The sequence below is a fragment of the Hyperoodon ampullatus genome (assembly GCF_949752795.1).
Source record: "Hyperoodon ampullatus genome assembly, chromosome: 17".
NCBI lineage: Eukaryota > Metazoa > Chordata > Mammalia > Artiodactyla > Ziphiidae > Hyperoodon > Hyperoodon ampullatus.
The window spans coordinates 56,669,024-56,696,765 of NC_136930.1; the positions used below are offsets into that span (position 1 = coordinate 56,669,024).

The 27,742-nt window shown below is 36.3% G+C and overlaps 1 protein-coding gene across 1 annotated transcript in view; it reads right to left on the reverse strand.

The window, feature by feature from the left end:
- The window catches only part of EIF3H (eukaryotic translation initiation factor 3 subunit H), a gene marked incomplete at its 5' end in the record, with an annotated part of 86,491 nt that overhangs the window by 44,221 nt on the left and 14,528 nt on the right, over nt 1–27,742 (reverse strand). Inside the window, one exon of the mRNA XM_079722552.1 lies at nt 22,479–22,635. Coding sequence (XP_079578678.1) covers nt 22,479–22,635 — 157 coding nt within the window. The remainder of the gene's footprint in view (nt 1–22,478; nt 22,636–27,742) is intronic.

Sequence of the window (27,742 nt, forward strand, 5' to 3'; positions counted from 1 at the left end):
GTGCACTTAAATACATACATTCCCTAGATCTGCCAGCCTCAAAAGGCCCAGTGCTATACTCCAACAGCAATGAGTACACTCAATGCCCAGTTCTCTCTTCTAGACACCATTCTTCTCTACGAGGATATGGGGCTCCTTTGAGAAATGACTGATTCCAGAGCTGTGACAGGGAAAGTACAAAATGAGCCTGGAACATCATATTATGTCACAAAGCAATAAAATGCTCAACTAATTGATGGAGACATTGCTGAAGGACACAGCTACCTTGAATGATAACCTACTGATCAAACAGGATAAAATGAACATCAAAATAAAGTGACAGCAACATACAGTAACCCACTGAATAAAACAGGAAACCATGGGGTATATATACATATAAGGGTATATGAATAAGCTGAAAATTTTTTTAAATAGCATACTTTCAAAGTATCCCTAAATACTTGGAAAATCCCCCAAAATACTTGGAAATAAGATTTTTCCACATACTACTCAAATTTTTCTAGCCCTATAATAATCTTTCTGAAATAATTTGTTATTTCTGCCTAACATACAGGGTTCAATGACTAGGGCTTCAGAATACTTACAATACAGGTGAGGGGGGAGGTGCTGTTAGCATGATATTGAATTTCTACTACATACTCATATATTTAATCCTTGTATCATGCTTAGTCTCCTTGAGAAAATAAATCAAAATAATTTGAGGATAAAACTGATGAAGTGTAAATCTGACTACAAAATATTTAAGGCAGAACACCCTTGCTCCAAAAACAGAATGAAAAGCACAAAAACCAAAAAAAAAATTTTTTTTAAGAAAACAAAACAAACAAAATAAAATGAAAACAGTTAAGGCAGTACATGCAGTCAAATAAAAAAGGCTAGGACACCAAGCCTGCCTGTATTACAATACGACCATTACAATAAGGGTACAGACATAATAGTCTCACTGTGGCTTTTCCAAGGGGTTCCAGATCACCCCTAAGGAAATACTGGGCCCGGATGAAATTTTTTTAAAAGAAACAATAAAAAAAGGATAGAGTTTTAGGATTTTAGAAAAGCTTTTTTTTTTAATGCATGCCTATTTGCATACATATGGACACCGAAGACCTACTGTTGCCTTCACCAACCCAAAGGCTGGCAAATTTGCTCACTTTCCTCCTCTGTTCTGCTACAGACAGGGAGCAAAGTGGAGTTCACTCCACCAGTGAGCTTGTGAATTAAAATGGAATGAGGATGACCACAGCCCTCTGAGTCTGTACTCAAGCCACTTTCCCTATTGCTTAAAGCCACTACCAAGAGGTGAGCCTCCCTCTGCATTATGTTACAACATTTTTTTACCCACTTTACCAGGAACCTCTAGCTGAGCCTGTCCTCCTCGCACTGAATTAGTACTAAAGGTTTATGTTTCTTCCCTCAGGGCCCAAACCTTTATTTGTTCCTATTAAATATCACACTGTTTAAAAATCTTCTAAATTTCAACTTGCCCTGATTACTTTGAATTATACAATGCAAATGAGACTACTCAATAAGGCTTGATCTTGAAATGTGATAAACATAATCTCAACTGATTAAGTTAAATTATGCTCCAGTAGAAGACAGACCCTACATGTTTCATATGCCTCCAAGCTATAATGAACTCAAAATTTTACCCCAAATGTACCCAAAGTTATGCTTTTGTGAAAAATAACAATACCTAACACTCATTAAGTGTTTACCATGAGTCAGGTACTGCTTTAATGTTTTACATGCATTCCTTTTTTTTTTTTTTTTTTTTTTTTTTGCGTTACGCGGGCTTCTCACTGCTGTGGCCTCTCCCATTGCGGAGCACAGGCTCTGGACACGCAGGCTCAACGGCCATGGCTCACGGGCCCAGCCGCTCCGCGGCATGTGGGATCTTCCCAGACCGGGGCACGAACCCGTGTCCCCTGCATCGGCAGGCGGACTCTCAACCACTGCACCACCAGGGAAGCCCTTTACATGCATTCTTACTTAATCCCCAGAACAACCCTACAGGTAGATGGTATCACCATGGTACAGATCACATCACATTCAAACACAGCAAGAGCCTACCCCTGGACCACTACACTAGAGAGCTATTATCATGGCTTGGCTATTAGGTAGCTATTGTTTCACATGCAAAATAATTATAACTGCAGTAATTTTTACCTTTAGCTTTAACAAGTTGATTAATGTGATATAAAATAAATTTGACATGGCTGATTATTCTAAAAAGTAAACCTATACGTTTCTCATACATTTAATTCAAAACAGAATTTACACTGCAATTTTCTAGATCATCATATTAAGTCTAGTCTACAAGTCAAGTCAGCTGTCACTCACTAATGCAAATCACTCCTTTACTCAGAAGACATCAAATTTCTCGTATCTACCCCTGCTCTCATTCTCACCACCAGTGCTCAGACTGGTCTTAAAACAGATCTGAACACTGTCATAATACAAAAAGCTTTCATAGTTGCCCACTGTCAATGGTACAAAGGCCAAACTCTTGAACAAAATGATCAAAACTACTATAAATCTATGTTGTAGGTATCGACTGTCTCCACTTTACAGATGAGGAAAGTGAAGCTAAAGGACTTTTACATACTCCCCATCTATCTATCAGTACCTTGGTCATGTAACAGCCTCTATTTTAAAAGCTCTCCCCGCAATCAACCTCTTTCCCCATTCTTAGAAATCCTAATCTGTCATGTGAACGCCAATTCTTTAATGCTGCCAACCCCTAAATTTCATTGTTTATGATTTTTTTCTACTGAGATGCAAGACATTGTTAATATCAGTGGCTCATCTTAACAAGGGACAGCAGTGGGGCTGTTAGGAATTTATACATATAAATTTTACACACAGACATATATACATTTATTTGCGTGTGTATGCCAAAACTCACCAAGTTATAGGTCTCATTTTATTAATTCACATTGATTTGATAACATTTGCTTACATTTCCATCCATTTCATAATTCAATTTCCCAACAATTTTCGTCATCAATAAAACACGTGACATTTGACTCCTCTAAGCTCAACAAACTTTTTCCTTAACAGTTTATTTAAGTGAACACATAGGTGCTCTGATTATTCTCTTCGAATGGCAAGGGCCCTTAGGATCAATGGCAAATGACAGTGTAGTTTGTTTTTAATGGAAATAATGAAATAGAAGACAGTATTTTAACAGTCTCAAGTAGCCAATGATAATCTGGCACTGGAGCAAGACTGCTTAACCATCTAGGGAAAAAAGCAGGTAACAAAACTCATCCTTAGTGGGATGGTGGCAACCTGCAGCTGAAACAAAAGATTATCCAATTGATTAACCAATTTCAATCTCTTGAAGTGTTCAACATCTTCTTAAACAAAACTCCTCTTCACTTTTTAGTCACTACTTAGCAAAAACACCAATGGTCAAATGCAAGTATGGTTTATTGTTCCTGTTCTTAGTGGATCAACCGACACTCTTTAAAAAAAAAAAAAAGATTTATACAGTTTTAAGAGAAGCCAGAAACATCCATAAGTAAAACCGGCATCCAATATGGAAGTTAAATTTAGCATGCTTGGGGTTCAGAGAGTCCATTTATATTGCAAAAGCTAGGTTAAACATAACATTTGTAACTTTTAAACACCTTTTTTGAGAAATGGGATGGGATTTTTCTATCACTGCTAATTTACTTAGAAATTATATGCTTTCCCAAGTTAAATCCACCCTACTAAATATAGAGTGTGCTCAAAACATTCAACCAGCTATCATATAATAAGACTTCTGGCCTAAATTTATTTTGTTAAATTTCTTTATTCTAATCAGTTCTCCTTCAAAGCTAAGAAAAAAAAATACTTTTTCTATATATGTTAAAATTAGGGAAGAATGTATTCTTCAATCACAAACAAAATTAAAACAAAGGAAACTAAAACAGTAAAAATTTTTGTCACATTATTCAATACTGCTAATACTATTCTGCTACCTAAAGGATCAAGTTTAACTAATTTAGCTTTGTGAGCAATTTACAATCTCCTTTTTTTGGTTCTAGCCATTCAACAAATATTTTATTGAGCATTTACCATATGCCACTGTTCTACATACAAGGGAAACAATACATCAGTCTTAGTTCCTGAGCTCAATAAACATCCAGTCTAATAAAAGTGGATAACTGAAAAAGATAATTAAGATTAATCCTGAGAGTCCTCATAATATTTATTAATTACTGGGGTGTTTTTCACTTACCTCCAAAAATTCTTTGCTACTTGTTCCACCAGGAGGTGGAACTTAACTCCCCTCCTCTTGAGTAGTAACTCACTTCTAGGGAAAAATAGTAAATATTCAGTGGAGAAACCTGGCAGTCACCCCCTAAACTGAGCGGCCAAGGTTAGTATCACCAGTACTAAAACACGTTGAGATGATGTACCCCCTGATATGATGTGATGAGAAAGGCACTTCTTTTGTATTCTTCCCCAAATTCTACAACCTCAATCTAACCACGAGAAAGCATCAGACAAACCCAAACTGACAGACAGTGGACAAAGGACCTGATACTAGTACTTTTCAAAATGTCAAGGTCAGGAAAAACAAGGAAAAGGCACAGATTGCAGGACATTAAAGAAACATGACAACTAAATGCAACATGGTATCCTGGATTGAACCTTGGAACAGAAAAAGAACATAAGTAGGAAAACTGGAGAAATCTAGATAAAATCTGTACTTTAGTTAATGGTCCCAGTTCTTAGTTTTGACAACACCATGGTTATGTAAGATGTTATGGTTATATAAGATGTTAACAGTAAGGGAAACCTGGTGAAGGGTATACAAGAACTCTCTGCAATTTCTGTAAATCTGAAATTATTTCAAATTAAGAGAACAGAATAATCCCCTAACCAGGAACAAGACAGATCTTGGTTTGGGTAGAAAACAAGTGGTTTAGCACAGCTGGCATATTAGGGGGAAAATTGAGGGTAATGTCGAAGGACATGTCAGAGAGAGAAGCAGGAACCACACATCTTCAAGATCTAGTGCAAATTCCACTAGTTCCAACCTAGGGCTGAAGTGACTTCCTCTTCTGAAATCATTTCCTATACGAGCCATTTGTGTATAACCAAGTATCACCTGGGAATAGTACAGCACTTACTTCATAAAGTAGCCATGGGGATTATATTTAATGCATACCAAATGCTCAACACAATTTTTGGCACTTGATAAGTGCTCAATAAATGTTAGCCATTACAACTGAGGTGTAATGTTATCATTACCAATACAATAATAATGATGATGGTGGTGATGATGATGACATTCAAAGATTACTGCCTCCCCATGGCTAACTTTCAAGATTTTTACTTTTTAGTGAGCTTTCCCAGTGAAAAAGAGAAAAAAGACAATTCCTTCCTACTAATAGCTAGGAAAAATACCTATTTTACTAATAATAGTAAAATCTTGGATGTACAATTGCTTTCTTCCCCATACACAGAAGAGTAATAAGGTTAGTCAACAAATATGAAGAGATACTTGGAGTCAATAATCAAACAAAAGTTTAAGAACTGCAGAAAACGGAAATCAAAGGAATGTCCCTAAAATTTCAATACAGGCAGGCTTCCATATCCCCCGTGTTCCACATCTGTGGATTTGATCAACTACAGATTGACAGTATTCAGGGAAGGGGGAAAAATTCCAGAAGGTTCCAAAATAAGGATATATAAGATAAAAAACTTGAGCATCCGTCGATTTTGGTATTCACTGTGGAGGCCCTAGCACCAACCCCCTGTGGATACCAAGGGATGGCTGTACATCCTTTCTTATTTTCTTAACTGGAAAACTCAAAATTTAGTAGTTTAAAAGCTGAAATGTTTCAAACATCCCAAAGAAAACACAAGCTATTTAAGGCTGGTTTTTAATTATTTCAAGCCTTTTTACTTCACCTCTCAAACAATTTCATAGACTGTATAACACTGTGTAGCTCTCACAGTGGTAGTATATGCTATGTCAGTGGACAAAGTTGTGTTCACACCAAATGTAAAAGTTTGGCGAGTTCCTTTGTACAAAAGGCATTTTGCAGTGGATACAAACTATTGCCAATAACACTGCATAGGATCACACATGGGAAATGATAATTCCTGCATCAAATATTCCTGATATTCAAGTGCTGATGAGCTACAATGAATGTTCTCCAACATCTAATTCATATTCTGTCAGAGATAGATCCCAACTGGCCTGAATGAATTTAGATACCCAATAGTATGTCTGAGATGGTACCGCATAAAAGTAAAAAAAAAAGTTCATCTAAACTGTGAAAAGTTACATATTAAGGCACATAGTACATAACTCTACCCATGTTGTTCAGCTATTAAACTATTAGGAATAGAAAGTATAAGGAGAAAAGTTGAGTTGTTTCTTCCAAGAGAGAAACTCTAATTTTTCAACCAAAACATCAATGTCCTAAGGTTTCCGTAAATTATAAAGACTTCCAAGACAGAGTGATGATTTAAAAAGGATATCAGACACCACCTTACCCACGTGACCAAAGTCAGCATCACTAGTGATGTCATGTGGATAACATTCTACCCTCCAACAGGATGTAATAAGAAGAGCACCCACCGTTGTAGGTTTACCCTTCAAACCTCCAGTCTAATCATGAAAAAATATCTGACAAACTCAAACTGAGGGACATTCTACAAAACACTTAATCAGTACTCCTCAAAACTACTCATATCATGAAAAACAAGGAAAGACTGAGAAATGGCCACAGACCAGAGGGGACTAGGGGGACACAACAACGAAAAGCAACATGATGTGGTATCCTGGACTGGATCCCAGAAAAGCAAAGGACATTAATGGAAAAACTGGTGAAATCTGGATAAAGTCTGGAGTTTAGTTAACAGTAATGTGCCAAAGTTGGTTTCTTAGTTACACTTATGTACCACAGGAATGTAAGATGATAACATTAGAGGAAGCCGGGCTGAGGGCTACAGGAAAACTCTCTGAACTATCTTTGCAACTTTTCAGTACACCCCCAATTTTTCCAAAATAGAAAAGTTAATAAAAAATAAAAACTCCAGACAAATTTGTTTATAAAAGTTATCTAGTAGCCACAGATAAACTTTCTTGGAATAAACACTATCACCAATGCATTCAATCACCAAGCTGAGTTTTCATGAATATTTCAAATACACCACCAAGAAGAAAAATAAGTCTTAGATTAAGTCACAGAATTATAAAGAACATGACAGTCATTAACTCAACCATTAACTTAAAACCCTTAAAACCTCTTGCTGCTTACTCAACAAAACCTAAATTCCTATAAGGCTCTGAATGACACAGCCCCTTGTTTCTAACTCAGAAGGATTTATTCAGACGGCCTAGCTTTCTAAAAGTTGCTAAACAATGGCAAGCTCATTCCCACCTCAGGGAGGCCTTCACACTTCGTTTTCCTCTACTCCTGGCTCTCACACACCTGAATACACCTCAGTATCAGGGACTCTGAAGGGACCCATTTAAGGTGGGGCACCACCCGCTAAATTTGTTTATTTCTTCCACACTACTTAACCCAATTTGTAATTATTTTATCTGGTTAACTGTCTTATGTCTCTCTCCTCAACGTGTTCATTATGTTATCCCTCAATATCTGCCAAAGTTCCTGCGGTAGCTGGCCCTCAGTAAATATCTTTTACATGAATGAATGAATCCACCAACTTGTAAAAACTATTCTCAAGACAGGACACAACTGTCTAAAGAATTCCATCCCATGAATGGACAGTTCTGTTGGACGAGTGAAGTAAATCTACTTTACTCTTTATTTCTATTTTTAGAAGATCTTAGTTCTGCCCTTTGGAGCTTTATAATAAAGATCAATCCTCTCTCCTTAAGACAGCCCTAAAAATATCAATCCACATCTATACCATATTGACTATTCCAAACAATGCGTGTACTTTTCAAAATGGCCCCGAAATCTCCCTTAATTGAAAAATCTTAAATATTTAATATTTTAGTAAAGCTCGTATTGCCCTGCCGGTCATCAACAGCTCACATTTACTGTACCCACCTGCTCTGTCATACATACCATTATCACAGAACGGGTGCTGTTTACAAATTATTCAAGAGGAAAAGGGATGACAAACAGGATTTAATTCTTCTAGAATATGTCAGATATTAAAGCTATTTGATACATGAAGTCAAGCCCTCAAAATATGTGTATAACCTTGAGCTCAACCTTTTACAATTTCTTCCATCTCTCTAGTATTCACCTTTTCATTCTTAATGCTACTGCTCACATTTCATTCAAATCTTCATTATCTAGACAAAAAATATTGATGTTATACCCTTACACCTCTGCTGGGGAACTCAGAATGACACACAACTGTCTGAAGTCTAAGCCTGTTTTTCAAGCATTCCGTCTTCCATAATCTGACCCTATCTATTATTATTTCAGACCATTTCCCCAAAGTAAGTCTTTGCTCTAAGTGACAGACCTCACTTTCCTATGTTTGTATCACATGCTTGTTCCTAAATCTATGCCTCTTCATTTTGTATGAGTTCACCTTTCCTCAATGAGTCACAAACCTCTAAAACTTAAAAGTACTACCCTACTTTCTAAAAACAGAAAGTTACAAACTCTTGGTAAGCAACCTTTCCAATGCTCAAATCTCTTCCTATTTTTAACACTTTTCTCCTTTGTCTTATCAGGGAAAACAAAAAGGCTGTTGATTATCACTTCCATATGTCTTTCAGTACCAAGGGCAAATCAGGTATATTAAAAGAAGTCCACAATAGCTGTAAGAGTTCTCAAAAATCAAGACAGAGGTGGGGGGGAAAAAAAATCAAGACAGTGAAATTAATCAGCACATCAATAAATGTACAAAGCATTTTACATGTACATTTTCAAAACAGCACTTTTAATAATGATTATTATTACTATCATGCTAAGAACAACAATATCTTAAGTTATTAAATCTTCCCTGTCCTCCATTTACTAGTCCAAATGAATATTTATTTTCCTAAGCCAAAACATTTGCTTAACTACAGGACAAAGATACTATTAAATACCTGTGAAAGACTATTTCTAAAATTAGTGGAAGGAAAGTCTGTTGATTTTGATGACTAAAAATTTCATTGATCTATATTAATGGGCTAGCTAACGTTTAAAATTTCAAGTTCAAAGACAAAGCAAGACAATTTATCAAACAAATTAAATTCTGTGATTAGTATAATTCATTCATTATGGGTGAAGTAGTTAAAAATCTTTCCATAAATTCTCAAAGATGCTCATCAAAACCACTTAATACCAGCTGAAGGGAAACCGATAGCAGTTAGTTACTACATTCTCAAGACATGAAATATATATTTAAATGGATGTATTTATATCAAACAATAATTAATTGAATTACACCAAACAGCATTATAGTGCTCCACTACCACAGGATAAACAAAAGTGTAATTATGATCCAAGCAAAAAACTAAAGAGAAGCAAGGTCGGATGAACTTGATACTCAACTGCTGCACTTTCAAGCTTTTAATTTTGTTTAAAAGGTTTTCTCGTTCTAAGGTTCGCTTAGCTGTTGAACTTGCACCTCCCCAGAATCTCAGCTTGGCCAGAGCCTTTCTTTTAAAAAAATCTCTTTGCAGTGAAAGAAATTATGGTCTAAATCACAAAGATGACAAGAAACCTTAGCAATTTAAATAGACAAGCCTTGAAATAATATTGTGATCAAAGTATCAAGCAGCCTAATAAAACCCAGGTGGCTCAAGCTTATCATATACGGTACTCATTACCACAATTGCACTATTTAATCTACTTCCTGGTGTCAACAAAAACTTTCTGTTATTAATTCCCTCCAGTTATGGATCTGCTTAAGTTACTGCAGTTTTCTGATAAGACATCTCTTTGTCCAAAAAATTTTTTAAAGAGGGAGCAAGTCTCATTTTAAATGTTTTAGAACTAGAGCCATGGTTGGTAAAACCACAGAAACCACAGTGGCTTTGTATTATTAGTCATCTATATAAGGTTATGTTAATTCCTAAGGAGGTACCAGATGACTCACGATTAACAGCTTCATAAGAGCTCATATGTTTACATCAAAAAGGTAACCATATGCACACACAAAGAACTGTTTTACAAGTTATAAGCCTCAAAGTCAAATAAGAGATTTACTCACTGACAAAGGTATACAGGATAGATTCTGCCAGTCAACTCCTCTTACCCATACACAACTTCTCCATCATTCATATGGTTGGTTCCCTGTTGGTTACAACTTGTGAGATTTTGAAGCAATTTTCCCATCTATAGGTCTTACTGACCTTTTTTAAAGTACTTAATTGTTTCTCAGGAAACTTGTTTTATGGCATAATTTGTTTCCAAAAAGATTCCATTTAGGCAACATAAAAATTCTAGCTAGCATTATTAAACCTACCTCAACAATGGTGTCAAACACTGAAGCAGCAAAAAGATTTTATCAAAAAAAAATAATAGAGAAAAATAATAAGAGGCTGGCATGATCATGGTTACTATCCCTGGATTTTCTAGTTGGTCTCAAGCATAGGTACCACAACATCTAAAAGGGGAAGTTGAGAGCTGAATGTATCGCAAGCCTCCAGTTTACAGACAGCTGGGTGTACTGGTGACAAAGGAAAATCACTCACTGCTTTGTGTTTCATGAGTGGCACCCAGTGTTCACACAGATTCCTTACAACTTACTAACTGATCCATTTCCTTTCCATGTTCTCTTCTCTCTCACTCTGCTTGCGCAGATGGCAGTTACAGCAGATTGGAAGCATTGCACAACATATCACTTAAGCATACTGTGTACTCAGTAAAGAAGGAAATTCACATGACAAGCTTTATCAGTATTGTCTGTTTAAGTCATCTGCAAAGCAATGTATTCTAGAAAGTCTTCCTGTGTCATCAGTCAGAGGCTGATCTCCTAAGTCAAATTAAACCATCTATTCAACCTATTGTTTGTAACTGCATTCAACAGCATTTAATAAGAACGTGGTTTTCCTCCCTTAACCCACCCAGATCAATGTATACTTTCAATTAGCTTCTCCATTCTTTCAGCATTGAAATGGTCTTAGAGTGCAGGAGGTGACTGTATATATTCAACTACCACTAATTTTCTGTTGACCTAAAGGTTAGAATTGCCCTTCATTTTAATTTAATACCTAGTATACAGGGAGAAACTTAAGAAACTTTCTGAATCTAGTGTTAAATTCAACAAACATTTGATTCCAGCTGTGCTGACAGTAAATGGTAACACCAAGAAGTCACTTTTAAGTAAATACATCATGCCTACAAGTCACAACTGCATGCATCTGTATCACTCACAGTGCTTTCAAAAAATACTGGCATTACTGACAACCCTCCTAAATTGTGGTGAATTACATATTAGATGGGCACGTTGGAATTTCTAGTTCTGGATTAGCCACTCATTTTAAACTTGGGCCTCTTTGGGCTTCAGTTTCCCACGTGCAAAAAGAATCACAAAAGTTCCTACTGTGATCCACTCTGCAAATGTGAAAATTGAGGCTAGAGACAAATGATTACAATCAGTAATAAACCAGAACTTTACCAGAACTCAGTCTAAATTCCCTTCCTTTTATGCCTTTCAGAAAGTTTGCAAGAGCTGTATAAAAAATATTTTAAACTTTTTCTCAACTAACAGCTATAATGGTAAATGTGTACACACACCATTTCCATATATATGGAATTGGCTACTACTTATTTTTTAGCAGGCCGCCCATAGGATGAGGAGACAAAAACGAAATACAAATCTGGCTTATAGCAAAACATGATTCTCATGGTTAATCATGTCAAACATCTCCTAAAGGAGCAGGGAAGTAACCCAGACTTGCTTACCGTGATTTTAACATTTCACAATATGTAACATTTCACAGTATGTCTATACCACCCCATTCCTCATTCATTCACCAGAGAAAATGGCTAATACCCATAAAGGTGTTCTATCACCACTCTTCATACAACCCTTCACTCTCTTCTAGTAATGAATCTTTTTAATGTTTTGTTTTATCTGTGTTTTCAAGGTAGGAGTGGTGAGAAGAGTGTTATGAGGAGGAAAAGAAGAAATTTCAAAATTAAGAAGAAATAATTCACCTCACCAAAAAAGTCTTGCTAACAGACTTTTAAAACTGAGTACATTTGATTATAGATTAAATTACTGACAGAGAAATTTTCATCTAAAGGTTTGGGAGTCCCTACCAAGTGAGATCAAAAATAAAATATTTCTAATATGAAAATAAAAAACATGATGAGTTTACAAATCTTTAGGGAACAAATTAAGTTACAAAATAATGGAATCACTCTGAATCACAAACTTGGAGACGTGTAGGCTTGCGGACACATCTTTATAAACCCAAGTCATTCTCCAACTACACAAAAATTTTTCTAGACACTTGCACCTGAATAGCAACATAATCTTCACTTTATACAATAATCTGGTTTCACTAACGTAATGTGCTAACAAATCTCCCCATGCTTCAAGTCAAACACATTGCTTAGAACAGCTAAGTTCTTCAACGAACACTTCAGAAAATATCCTTAGCAGATATAGGCACGAAATGGCCAGTGGAAATGCCTGGCACACAGTTCCCACTGAAATACTGACTTGATGAACGAGTAACAATGGAATAAAGAAAGAAAAGAAAAGGAGAAGGTAAGGTGAGAACAGAGGAGCCTGGAAGCTACAGTAGCGTGAGGACAACCGTTATTTGTGGAGTGACTGCTGCCTTTGCTGCCTGCTGGGGTCGCTGACACATGCCCCAAGTCCAAAGTTCCCTAACTAGGACTCTGCTGCCTGACTCTTCTAACCACTGTTGCTGCTTGTGGGACTAGTAGCCTGCCACCAAAAACCATGTCCACAAGGTCCTCACCTATCCAATTCTACAAAACAGCAACAAGACAGACACATTTCTGCAAAGACCACTGGAGTAATTCTGTGATCCTCTCACCGATCAAGGAGGGAAGAAAGGCTGTCTGTATACTAAAATGTCTGTAGGTTACATATTAGAGAAAACAAAGGATGAAGATGTATGGGGTGAAGAACGGGGGAGATGTAGGGTTGCATTATAAACCTATGCCATTATATTGTTACTTAAGCCAAAATAAATATTGTCTTTGTTCTCAAATGTATCAGAAAGCACCAAAAATGTACTGAGTAAAAATTACCAATTTAAAAAAAAGGCAGCAAATAATCCTCATGTTGAAAAGGGATAAAGGTATGAAAACACCAGTCTGAAACTGATAATAGGTAAGCCTTGAAGAGTAACCTCAAACAGATAAAAGTTTCAAGAGCTATGAAAATTTCACCTAGAGAGATGAAAACAAAAAAAACAGAACACTTCACTGGCATGGCTAAGATATCACTCTATATTAAAGGGCAGTTTGCAAAACTCAGTATTAGCACCAGAACGTTAAATCTAACTATAATCTATCAATCTATAAAACTTGCAGATCAGGTAATGTATTTAAGAAGCCAGGTAGCACTTCTCCAGGGCAAGACAGGAAGCTTGAACTGTGATGGTTAGGACAATTTTTGGAAAAACAGAAATAGCAAGGATCTTTGATTACACACTGTAGCTGTGGCTTTTTGACATTTTAATTAGTGCCAAAACAGTTCATTTCTAATGGTTATTACCTTAAAGTTTAGTAATAAATTCAAATATCTATACCTAATGTCGCTGTGGTTCAAAAGTAAGGCAATTTTTATTTAATTAAAATTTAAACCACTGGGAATAGTAATTTAAGGATTACATTTTTAGACCTGGGAAACTTAGGAATTTTAAACACTATTTAAGTATTGTATCCACCTGTAATTTTCAAATCTTAAGGTATTACTTTAAGTCTGGACAAAATTTGAACAGGTTTTACTTGGCTTCTTTCCAAACCATAGCACTTACGCTTTAGGGACCAAGGGAGGGTACAGTGTAAAGCACTTTAATTTCTTAAAGCAGAAAAATCTTTTACCTTGACCACATTTTCAATAGTATATCCTTCCATGCACAGGAGTTTCTCATTTAAAAGGGGGAAAAAACCCTAAATTTTAAAACATGCAATAAACGCAAAAATATTTTTCAAGCTTTTAAAATGAAGTTAGACTTTGTTCCTACTCTTGTATTTAAAATCTTGAGACGCCCAAACTGAGAGAACAAAAAAGGCATAAAAATAATCAGGACTGATGCTTTATATTTGGATTCTACTTCTCATATTCTAATCACCCTAATAAGCCAAAAACTAAACATATAAAGTAAGGTTAAGGTTTTTAACTTAGTTTCAAATCACAAACTATAGCTTTCTGAGTGAGCAAAATAATTTAAGTAAGCAATAATCTTAAGTTCATTACCCTGAATATTCAGTGATAAATCACTCAATGTGAATGGTTTAACATTTTCAAAATACTACCATGAATAACAACAAAGACATCAGTACCCTGGAGAACTGTGCCATAATTCAGTGTACAGATTCTCTCTAGTTACCTGACTATACAATGTTTCATTTAAAATGAAATAGGTTATTAAATATTTAAAATTTATTAAGTATCCTATTTAAATATTTATTAAATATTTTAAATAGAGCTAACTGCAGCATGGGTCTTGAGTTTCTATAAACAAGGCACTCAATTATTATTGTCAAGCATCTTTTTATGTATCAAAAGAGCCTAGATGTCAAAAACAACTTCTCCACCTAATACAAAATCAGCAACAAAATCTGAAAAATATTATCAAGGAACATAATTAGCTCTGAACAATAAAGATGCCAAAATGAATATATATTAAATTCTAGAGATGCTTGTGTTATTTATGAGGGCCCAGAAATGTGAATAATTGGAACAAACTCACAAGACATAACTTCCTTAAAAATTACTTAAAATGCAACTAATAACCACCTACAAAATCAAACTTTACCTCCCCTGTGAAGTCATCCTCCAAAAGGAATTAGTAGCTCATATCTGAGTGTTGCCATCATTTTTTCCCTTCCTCACACTAGACTTAGATTAATTGTTTCACAATTCTTTATTTACACACTTGTCTCTCCCACTTAAAATCTTTCAAAGCAGTAACTAGGATTTCATATCTGTATCTTTTTCACCACCCACTCAATGCAATTTTTTTTCACCACCTACTCAATGCAATTTGCTGGATAAAAGCTGAAAAGGAATTTTTTTTCTGATATCTGAAACATTATCATACCTCCACTTGATGATCTGAGGTCACAAAGTAAACATGCTCCTACTTCTCCAGTAAGTTTCAAAACACACTTCAAAACTATCTATATATAATATTTCCAATATTTCCACCAAGAAAAGCTCTTTGGGGGGGAAAAGAAGCAATAAAACAGTATTTTAAAAAAAACGAAATCTGTCGAACAGACCACAGTGATCAATGACTGTTCATACAGATGGAAGATAATACAAAATAATAAGTAAACATCATGTCTTTTTACAAAATGACCCCATCTGTCTGAAAAAACATGAAAAGCTTTCTCCATTCTGACTCAACCCTTCCCTGAACCCAAAAGCAATACAAAATAGTGATCATCAGCTAGGGTTAAAGCAGTTTTGCACTCAGTGTGGGCTGCAAGCAAACTAAGGAGAAGGAAGGCGAGACTTCAGGAAGCAAGTAATTAAGCAGAGACTTTCTCCAGTGTAAAATATAGCTTACCTATGTAGAAAGTATTGCAAGTAATATAACTATACAAACCCACTCTCTCCGATCCCAGTGATAGAAAAATAACACCTATGCCATGAAAAATTACTGTGATTACATTTTATTTTAATTACATTTTTGCCGAGTTTTATTTTAGCCTTTGAAGAGTTCTGTTTAAGACGATACTACTTACTGCTCTTCTGCTGGTAGCTTAATGATAAAATGATAGCGTATAACACAGCCTTTAGTAGTGTTTCCTGGTCTAACACTAACCTTGAGTTTAAGAAAATAATTTTCAAGTACCTGAAAATAAACAGAAAGGTTAAGAGCTATGTGCGTGTACATATCGCTTCACTGTGTGGAATTACTTCAGTAATTACACATGCTGCACACGTCAATACTGTCTCAGGCATCACTTCATTCCCCTAACTGCATTTTAATAGCACAATACAGTCTTCGTGCTTCATTTCTGAAAGAAACTTATTTGAAGGCCAAGGATCATCCTTTGTGACCGACTTAAAAGAGCAAAATTTTTAAAATTGTCTATTCCAAATATGAAAATTATGGATGTGGCTCTGATGCAGAATAAAGTAAGCTTCTTGTATCACCTGCAATATTATATTGATTTAGTCTGCTGAAAAACAAGACAGTGAGTTATTGGATCTGTGTTTAATTCACTGCACTTTAAAACATATTTAAGGAATTCAGTTGTATAAAACAGTATCTGAATCTTATCAGATGAAAATATTTTTCCCTTTTAGCAAGCCTCGGGTTGCATGTCTAAAAAAACAAATTAGTCTCCAGTTCTCCTAAGCTTGATAATAGTGCCCCCTAATGGGAATTTTAATATGAGTTTTTCTACTTAATTTTTAAAAATCATATATTCTCTAACATGAGCATATTATCTCTCTAGAAAGTAAATTCTGTAACATAAAAGTTTATCGAGATTTAAACCTCTCAAAGGAGAAGTTATCACATATGCAAAAAAAAAAAAAGTGAATTCATGGAGAGAAACTTCATGCCACAACTGTTTCTTGTTTTCTGTATCAGCTTATTGTAACATCATCCATGGTAGCACTACCCAGAAAGTTAATCTCATAAGGAAATTATCCTTCAGCTATGTTCCCAATGTTCAGTATATAAGCAATTAATATGTGCTTGATGAAAAACATTAGCGAGTCAGATAAAAACAGGTTCAGAAGTGAATTATTTGGCGTCACACAGATCCTAAATATAGAGCTGAAATTTCCACCCAGGTTTTCAGGCCTCATACCACTACCTTTCCACAACACCTGGTCACAAGTCTACAACCATTAATTGAAAGCCTTTCTTCCCTGTTATCCACAGACAGTTCTCACATATATCAATAATATGTGGGATTTTTTTGAAAAGAAAAATGCATTAAAATTAAAGTAAATACCATTCTGATACTTTGCAGATGCACCAGAGAAACAAACACCTGATAATACCAGCATTTTCATTACAGTGCCCATAATACATTCTGGATGAGAGTCAATGTCAAGGGCAACATCTAGAAGAAATAAGTAACAAACAAAAAGCCATCAATTTATGATGAAAAGAAGGAACTATCTTTAACTTTTGAGAGCAGGAAAATAACAAGAAAAAATTATATATAAAAAAGAAGTGGTCAAACTTTCTTAAAGAACCAGACAGTAAAAAAAAAAAAAAATTCAGGCTCAGTGCCCATATGGTCTCTGTCACAACTACTCAACTAAGCCACTGTAGCAGGAACACAGCCACAGAAAATACATAAGTGAATGGGCATGACAGTGTTTCAATAAAACTTTATATGCAAAAGCAGGCCCACAGATCATCATTTGCCAGGCCCTAACTTAAAACGTCTCTCTTTTGGACCACAGATTAGAAATCTCAACTTTACACGAGGCACAAAAACACACAAACCAAAAAACCCAACCTAACACAACTCGAAATACATAATCACTAAGTTTATTAAATGTTCAGTGATTTTTACTTCCATAGGGTGAAAAGCAGAGGAAAAGATCCTTCCCTGAATAAATATTAGTTTTAGCAAGCATATAATACCAGAATAGCAGTAAGCAAAACAACAGGCCTTTACTTTAGCATGATTTAAAATAATCAACATGCAGGACTATAATGGGAAAATTTAGCTTTTATCAAGGTTTGATAAACATCTAATGGTGACTGCATACCAATGCCCATTAAGATAAATAAATGGGGACTTCCCTGGCGGTCCAGAGGTTAAGACTTCGCCTTCCGGGCTTCCCTGGTGACGCAGTGGTTGAGAATCTGCCTGCCAATGCAGGGGACACGGGTTCGAGCCCTGGTCTGGGAGGATCCCACATGCCGCGGAGCGGCTAGGCCCGTGAGCCACGACTACTGAGCCTGTGCGTCTGGAGCTTGTGCTCCGCAACGAGAGAGGCCGCGATAGTGAGAGGCCCACGCACTGCAATGAAGAGTGGTCCCCGCTTGCCACAACTAGGGGAAGCCCTCGCACAGAAACGAAGACCCAACACAGAAAAAATAAATTAATTAACTAATAAACTCCTACTCCCAACATCTTCTTAAAAATAAAAAAAGAATTACAATTTGTCTTGTAATCTATTCTACACACACACACACACACACACACACACACACACACACACACACACACACACACAAGACTTCGCCTTCCAATACAGGGGGTGCAGGTTCAATCCCTGGTCGGGGAACTAAGATCCCACATGCTTCTCCGCCAAAAAACCAAAACGTAAAACAGAAGCAATATTGTAACAAATTCAATAAAGACTTTAAAAAATGGTTCACATCGAAAAAACTTAAATAAATGGCTTAAGTGAAAGAACCTAAAATTTAAGACTACTACAGGAGGCTATGAAGAAATACAGAGCATTGTCTTACGATTATTCACATATATAAGGAAAATGGCAAAACCTACTAGCTTCCAAAGGCAAACCAAGAAAATCTAATTCAAATTCAGTTGTTTTTCCCAAAAACAAATTTAAGATATAGAATAATGATGCTCTGCACTCAACACCCTTTAATCACTGGCTTCTACTTCATTAAATTTCTAAAATCAACACCATTTTAGTGGGAAAATCATGGGATTTGGGACCAGGGACCCAAAGATCTCAATCCCTATTCTACCAACTGCCAGTTAAATGATTTTGGACAAGTTGACCTCAGTTTCCTAATGTGGAAAACAGGACTGGTAAAACCTTCAACTATGTAGAGTAAATGATTATAGGAAATGCACATATAATACACAGTAAACAATGCCCTGTAAGTTTTTTATTATTATTTAACATTAAATTGAAGTCTGTTCTAATCTCAGTGTTATTAAAGCATTTTTTAATGAGCTTCTTAAAGCACATGTTAATGAAAAGGTACAAAGGCCAATTATCTCAAGTCCATAAAAGAAGTCAGCTTCCATGGAGAACAGTATGGAGGTTCCTTAAAAAACTAAAAATACAATTACCATATGACCCAACAATCCCACTATTGGGCATATACCCAGAGAAAACAACCATAACTCAAAAAGACACATGCACCCCAATGTTACTGCAGCACTATTTACAATAGCCAGGTCATGGAAGCAACCTAAATGCCCATCGACAGACAAATGGATAAAGAAGATGTGGTACATATACACAATGGAATATTACTCAGCCATAAAAAGGAACAAAACTGGGTCATTTGTAGAGACGTGGATGGATCTAGAGACTATCAAACAGAGTGAACTGAGTCAGAAAGAGAAAAACAAGTATCGTATATTAACGCATATATGTGGAACCTAAAAAAATGGTACAGATGAACCAGTTTGCAGGGCAGAAATTGAGACACAGATGTGGAGAACAATCGAATGGACACCAAGGGGGGAAAGCAGCAGGGGGTGGTGGTGGTGGTGGGATGAACTGGGAGATTGGGATTGACATGTATACACTGATGTGTATAATATGGATGACTAATAAAAAAAATTTTTTTTTTTAAAGTTAGCTTCCAATGATCAAGATCTAAAATTAGTCAAACATTTTGCTTTGTTCATCTACCATATTTGCACTGAACAGCTATTTCTTGCTCATATTCTAAATTGAGAATTTTATAAAACAAAATTAATTACCCGAGAAAGCCACGTGACAATGTAAACTGTTCAGGAATGGATTCTGCTCCCAACTGTGCCACTAACAAGGAAACTGAGTAAGTCACTTCAAATGAACCTCTCAGGCTCCTAACTTGTAAATCAAAGAAATTGTGCTAACAATCCCTGGTCTTCTCCCTTGTCTTCCAGATCTAAAATAGTTATTACTGAATTATAATTAAGTATCTCCAGATAGGCTGGTGAATATGGGAATAGAGATAACTTAATACTGCCAAAACGGACTGAAGAGAAATCCCAACCATAATCCTATGTGAGTATTACACACATCTAATATTAATATTACAGTAGTTCAAATGAAACAAGGAGATCCTAACTGGCTTAAAATAAAACAAAATAAAATGCATATTGCACAAAAGTTTTTTAATAATGCTAATACTTAAGTGCCTAGAATAAAACAGCCTTGGTTAGTTTCTAGAAGTACTATCTTAATGAAAAGAAGATGTGTAGACCAAACTGCAATATCAAGGTATTAACCTCAGTAAGAATATACTTTGTGTTATTAAATGTTCAAGGTACTATGAGGAGGTGAAGTCAAATGAGATAACATTTTATCAAAGTTAAAGTTGATCAATTAAAAGTTATATAGAAAATGAATGATAAAAAGAAATTTAAAAGACAATCTCATTTACAATAGCACCAAAAAGAATGAAATACTTGAAATAGGAACAAACTCAACCAATGCGGCACAACACTTGTACACTGAAAACTACAAAAAGTAAAGACGACACAAATAAATGGAAAGACATCCAGCCTGTATTCATGGACTAGAAGATTTAATGTTGTTAAAATGTCCATACTACCCAATGTGATCTACAGATTCAATGCAATCCCTATCAAAATCCCAATGGCATTTTTTTTTGGCAGAAATAGGAAAAAAACATCTAAAATTCATATGGAATCCCAAAGGACCCTAAATAGCCAAAATAATCTTGAGAAAGAAAAACAAAGCTGGAGACCTCACACTTCTTGATTCCAAAACACATTACAAAGCAACAATAATCAAAAGAGTACGGCACTGGCATAAAATTCCTAGAAGAAAACACAGGGAAGAACCTTCATAACATTGGTCTTGGCAATGGTTTCTTGGATGTTACACCAAAAGCAAAGGCAACAAAACCAAAAATAGATAAGTCAAATTATATTAAAGCTTCTGCGCAACAAAGGAAACAAAAGAGTGAAAGGAACAAAACATCTACAAACCATATATAAGAGGAGTTAATATCCAGAATATATAAAGAACTCCTTCAACTGAGCAACAACAACAAAAAAAAAATCCTAAAAAATTAGCAAAGGACTTGAATAGATATTTCTCCTTCTAAAGAAAACATAAAAATGGCCAACAAGCATATGAAGAGATGCTCAACATCACTAATATCAAGGAAATGTAAATCAAAACCACAATGAAAGATCGCCTCACACCTGTCAGAATGGCTATCATCAATAAGACAACAAATAACAACTGTTGGCAAGAAGATGGAGAAAAGGGACCCCTCACACACTGTTGGTGGGAATGTCAACTGGTGTAGTCACTGTGGAAAACACTATGAAAGTTCTACCAAAAAAATTACATATAGAATTATCACATGATCCAGCAAATCCCACTTCTGACAAGATTATATATCCAAGAGAACTGAAAATAAGATCTTGAAGAGACATTTGCAGCATTATTCACAGTAGCCAAGAGGTAAAAACCATCTAAATATCCATCAACAAATGAATGGAAAAAGAAAGTATAGTATATACATACAAGGGAGTATTATTCAGCCTTAAAAATGAAGGAAATCCTGCCGTATGCTACAACGTGAATGAGCTTTAAGGACCTTAAGCTAAGTGAAATAAGCCAGTCACAAAAAGACAAATACTGCACGATTCCACTTATAAGTGGTATCTAAAGCAGTCAACCTCTTAGAAACAGAAAGTAGAACGGTGGCTGCCACGGGTTTGGGGAGGGCAAAAAGGGGAGGAGTTGGTCAATGGATATGGAGTTTCAGTTTTTGCAAAATCTAAGTTCTAGAGATCTGCTCCACAACAAATGGCATAAAGTTAACACTACTGTACACTTAAAAATAATTAAGCTGATAAAAATGTTATTTGTCTTAACTGCCATTAAAAAAAAAGGTATGTACAAAATGAGTTCTGAGAGTTCAGACAAGTGAGAAATTATTTTCAACTAGATTTTTTTTTTTAATCCTTTAGGATGCTGACCTTGGCCTTTGGTATGAGCTTTTAACTACTATTAACCTTTGCTAACAAAGCAATTATACCTGTAGCACAAAAATAAAATGCTCCTGAAATACTTAAGGAGTGTCGTCTTTCTGAAGTAGATAGCTCAACTCATCTTTTCTTAAACAGTAAGCCAAATACTATAGTAGGAAATGGGTGTTGGACACAGTCCTTCACAACGTACTTGGCAAGCTGATTTCATAATGGGAAAGTTAACATCAGCACAGCTCCTATCCAAATTATGAGAATCACAAATTCCAAATAAGTAAAGGCCAAACCAATGAAGTTTTTTATAATAAATCTTCATTTCAGAGAATTTGTATAATTTTTTTTTCAAGAAACTCAGAACTAGGCTACCCTGATAGACTCCCAGTAACAGAATATCAAAGGTTATGGTGAACATTGGATTAATAACCATTTGTGTGCACTGCAAAGACACAGTAAGACGAGTACCCTTACCTTCATCAAAGTCAGCATCATCTTCAGTGTGCTGGGGGAAAGGAAAGCAGTTGGTAATTTCAAGCCGATCTTCGACAACAAGGCCCAAAAGCACTCCTTGAACCACCTCAGTTCCCTGTCCTTCTTCTTGGTAATGTTTGATGATCTTTAATACCACCTAGAAGAAAAAAAACAGAAAGAAGCTTAAATGCCATCTTATAGTTTACACTTCCTTTATTTCAAAGAAAAAATAAAACTTGCCTAACCAAATTCCTTACAAATCATTTCCTTTACCCTTACATAAATAATAGAGTCTTAAATAGTCTAAATGTACATCTGAAACTCTTGGAATTTGAAGACATGTCAAAAATGTCCAGGACTTCCCTGGTGGCGCAGTGGTTGGGAGTCCGCCTGCCGATGCAGGGGACGTGGGTTCGTGCCCCGGCCCGGGAGGATCCCACATGCCGCGGAGCGGCTGGGCCCGTGAGCCATGGCCGCTGAGCCTGCGCGTCCGGAGCCTGTGCTCCGCAACAGGAAAGGCCACAGCGGTGAGAGGCCCGCGTACCGCAAAAAAAAAAAAAAAAAAAAGTGTCCATGTATAGCACTCACAACCTTCAAGTCAAGGGTCCCTAAAGGTCTGGCATCCAAGAGTTCCTTCTGTCAAATCAAACAACATCACCTGAACCTGAGATCATTACAAAGTGATACTGTTAACCTTTGTTAATAGTAAGATAATTTCCTGCCACAGATGTTAAAAGTATCAATAAAACACAGAGATAAAGACCTCAATTATCTGAACACCTAAAAGCAGAACCCTCTGACAAATTCTCAACACCTCAAGATGGTTCCTGAACAGAGCATCTAATTAATCAGAGGAAGCAACAATGGGAACATGTATCTAAGAAGAATCTGCTTGGTAACAGAGAACACAAAGAGAACCCAGTCTCTAGCACTACCTAATTTTTCTCAACCAGAAGGATACACCAAATAATCTCTAATGGATTAGTCAGCTCTTACCATTACTCTCTCCTTTAATATTTCCATAAAGATAAAGAGGTAACAGGATTGAACAGGCAATTAGTTTAAAAGTTCACAGTAACAGTAATGATTAATAATAATTCCTACAACATGAGACTGGTAATATATTAATGGGCTTTGAATAGTGCTTGGCACATAGTATTTATTAATAGTAGTCTATTATTCAGTACAAGCCCATGGCCTGAAGACTAAAGGGCACTACAGTCTACAATATAACGGAAAGTCCTCAGAGGGAAAAAATAAGTCTAACAACAAAATGATAATTAGTATCTTACTGATTAGCATTTAATTTAAAACAAGTATATTATTGACAGAAATAAATCATTGGTAACCAGTTAGTAACACAGGTTAAAATTATTGAACATCATGTGCCAGGCAGTATTCTAATTATTTTACATGTATTATCAATCACGTAATTCTCACAACTACCTTAGGGAAAAGGCATTATTATACTCATTTTACAAATACGAAAACTGAAGCAGAGAGAAGTAAATGACTAAAGATCACACATCCAGGAAATGGTAGAACCAAAATTTAAACCAAGTCAAACTCCAAAGCTCATGTGCATACTTTAACAAGGACATGACTTTCATATCAGTAACTTAATAATTAAAACCATGTGTTAGGAACAGATATGAAGCAAAGACTCTGTGATAAACAGACCCAAAAAGACGTTACACCAGTGTAAGATCCAGACCTCCTAAGAACAGCAAGCTGTCAGCAGGGAAAAAAGCTTCATGTAGAAGGACTGGCAGTACTAGTTGGTGTACTACTTCAATACTGTGAAGTGGAGAAAGTGTACAAACCTTACATATTCCTGTATAAAAGACCTCTCCACTTCTTGAAAGGCAAAAAATGGGCTTAAGGGGTCATGCAGGAATAGGAATGATTTACAGCTCTAGCATTTATTAGCTGTGACCTTGGGAAAGCTATTTAATCTTCCTAAGTCTTAGACTTCTGACTTGCAAAATGGAGCTACTTCATAGCATTACTGACACTATTAAAAATGAGAAAATGTACAGTAAATACTTCACACAGGGTCTGCCATGTAATAAATGCTCAGTAAATCATCAATATTACTGACTTTATCAATAAAAAGAAAACAGAACTGTTTAATTCCTATTCAACTTGACTCTCTGCCAAGAACAATCATTTCACACACTTAAAAGAACAGAAGAAACATGAATAAGAAGGGATAAACAAAACTGACAAAGAGTTATCACAGACACACCTACCAACTTGTGTAGTTTACCTAGTTTCCTGGATACTTAACCCTATTAATGAGATCACTGAACCACAGGTGAAATCAAAGTAAATGAGAGATGCTAGAAGATATCTGAGCTTAATGTAGATCTTTGCACAAATCCTAGAACTGATTCCTAACAGCTGGTTCCTGTGTGTGCAAAAAGCAGTATTGATGACTAGGGCCCAGCATAGTTTCACAAAAAGCCAGGCCAAAATAATCTTATTTCCTTTTATAAAGAAATGAGAAAAAATAATTATGTTTAAAAACAAATTAGCATAGTTTAAAAGTATCTTATATTGAAACACTGTCTTCACTCTTACCAAAGTGAACTGTAAAGGGGTTGGGAGCAATGTAACCAAACAGCATAGCAGCCTGATATGCTTGCCCCAAGAATCAATGCAATTTATACAGCATCCACAGAAGTACAGTGCTCCAAGTAAAAGAAATTATTATCTCACTCTCTCAAGCATCACTGACCTGTTACAGCCAGTTCTCTATAACAATCAAGAGAAAATTTAACAGTATTCAATTGAGCAACGGGAAAAGCACAGTGGTTTAACCAACGGCTAAACACTATCAACATGAATAAGTATACCCCAAAAGGGTTAATTATAAGAGAGAAAGTTTAAAACTCTGTGATGAGAACCAGTTCAATGAATTCAAATCTCTCTCCAGGCTAGGGACACTCATAAAGAGCACTTTCCATGGGCTTCCCTGGCGGCGCAGTGGTTGAGAGTCCGCCTGCCGATGCAGGGGACACGGGTTCGTGCCCCGGTCCAGGAAGATCCCACATGCCGCGGCGCGGCTGGGCCCGTGAGCCATGGCCGCTGAGCCTGCGCGTCCGGAGCCTGTGCTCCGCAACGGGAGAGGCCACAACAGTGAGAGGCCCGTGTACCGAAAAAAAAAAAAAAAAAAAAAAAAAAGGCACTTTCCAAATAGTGAAGCACTAGAGAATGCGTCTTACTTTGAAAGACAAACTAAGGACCACAGGTGACAGTTTCAGAAAAGAGTATTTCAATTTTAAAGATGAATTCTCTCTAGCATTTATGGCTGTCCAAAATAGAAGCCTTTAGGAAAGGCCTGGTGATCACTAAAATGATCTTGCCAATTTAATAAAATCTGATGAAATAAAACATTCAGGAAAAAAAACAACTTTACCAAAACTAAGCAAACTCATTCTTCATTTTGACATTTTAGAGCCTTCCTATTTCTTATATACACATTAAAATCTCAATTCTTTAGTTCAAAAAATAATGTACTAGAATTGCATTACAAACTTCAGAGTAGGCTCACTTAGATGTCAAAAGGAAATTCCTGAGCAGAAGGAACCTACTGACATACAGGCTTCTGAAATTCTACACAAATAACCAAGAACTTACTGTATATAGAAAAATATTCCAGATATTATTGGTATTTATAAGAATCCATGTACTGCTCACAGTCTCCCCTCTTAAATGTCCTCGTAAAAATGAAGGGATGTTTTTACTCACTGCATCTTCAACACCCAACACAGGTACTAGCACATAAAAAATACTCAAAATATATTTGCTAAAGGAATGAATGGTAAACATTTATCAGTCACTTATGCCAAGCACCCCACCAAGTGCCTCGCATGCAATTACTCATTTAATCCTCAAAATCACTCTACAAAGTTAGCAATATTATTTTCCCATTTTACAGAGGAGGAAACAGATAATCTGACATAGATTTATTAAATCAGGAAAGTGAGATCTGACTTCTGACACCAAGGTACATTTAATTACTTACTTCACAGTAACCGAGTAACTTTAGGCTCCAAATATGTTTTTCATAACAAGACTGAAACAGAATGCAGTGGCGACAGCTCTGGAAGAAGTCTCTGTAACTAAGTTGTAGACGCAGGGTTTCTGCATGGAGTAAGAAAAGTTCAGTGAAAGATTTACAGGGACCTGCAGCAAAAAGACTGAGGGAATGGTACTGGTGGTCACATTTTTTGTGCCCTGATAAGAAGTAGCATGAACAGGAAACTGCCACTGACTGTAAGAATGCGATTCAGCTCTTTAGTAGCACTATCCTCACAAGCCACAAGATGGGAACGTTCCACCACACATGTCCTGTTTCAGTCATGCTTACTAGCCTTTCATTTTTCTCTCCCTCCAACCAATCATATGCTTCTGTCCATAAAACAGTGCTGACATACTTTTAATTAATCCTGTTTATTGATGTCATGCTACCTGTTCTTACTCTTAAAAGCAAGATAAATGAAAAACTTAATAGCTCCCCAAAACAAAAACATACTCCTCTATTATATTTTGTTTATAAGCATCACAAATGTTCTTAGCTTATCAAAATGACCTGGGGAGCTTTTTTAAATAAATGAAGAGAGGTCTTCACCCTGGCTACATATGACAGCCATCAGTATTTTTAAAATACTGATGCCTGAAACCCAATCCCTAAAAATCAGAGTTAGTTAACCTGGGTTGGGGTTCCTATACTGGTTTTTTGGGTTTGGGGTTTTGTGGGCTTTTTTTTTTTTTGCTTTTTGGTTTCTATTTTTGTTTTTAGATTCTCCAGGTGATTCTAACATCCTACTTCATTCTAACTTTTAATGAGGTAGTATGGACCAGCCTTCCTTTTTTGTTCTGTTTTTTGTTGTTTTTTTTAATGAGGTGGGTTTTTTTGTTTTTGTTTTTTTGGCTGTGTTGGGTCTTCGTTGCTGTGTGCAGGCTTTCTCTAGTTGCGGTGAGCAGGGGCTACTCTTTGTTGCGGTGCGCGGGCTTCTCACTGTGGTGGCTTCTCTTGTCACGGAGCACGGGCTCTAGGCGCACGGGCTCAGTAGTTGTGGCATACGGGCTCAGTGGTTGTGGTACATGGGCTTGGTTGCTCCGCGGCATGTGGGACCTTCCCAGACCAGGGCTTGAACCCGTGTCCCCTGCACTGGCAGGCGGATTCTCAACCACTGCGCCACCAGGGAAGTCCTTTTGTTCTGTTGTAATTTCTCAGGTGATTGCAACGCACTCAA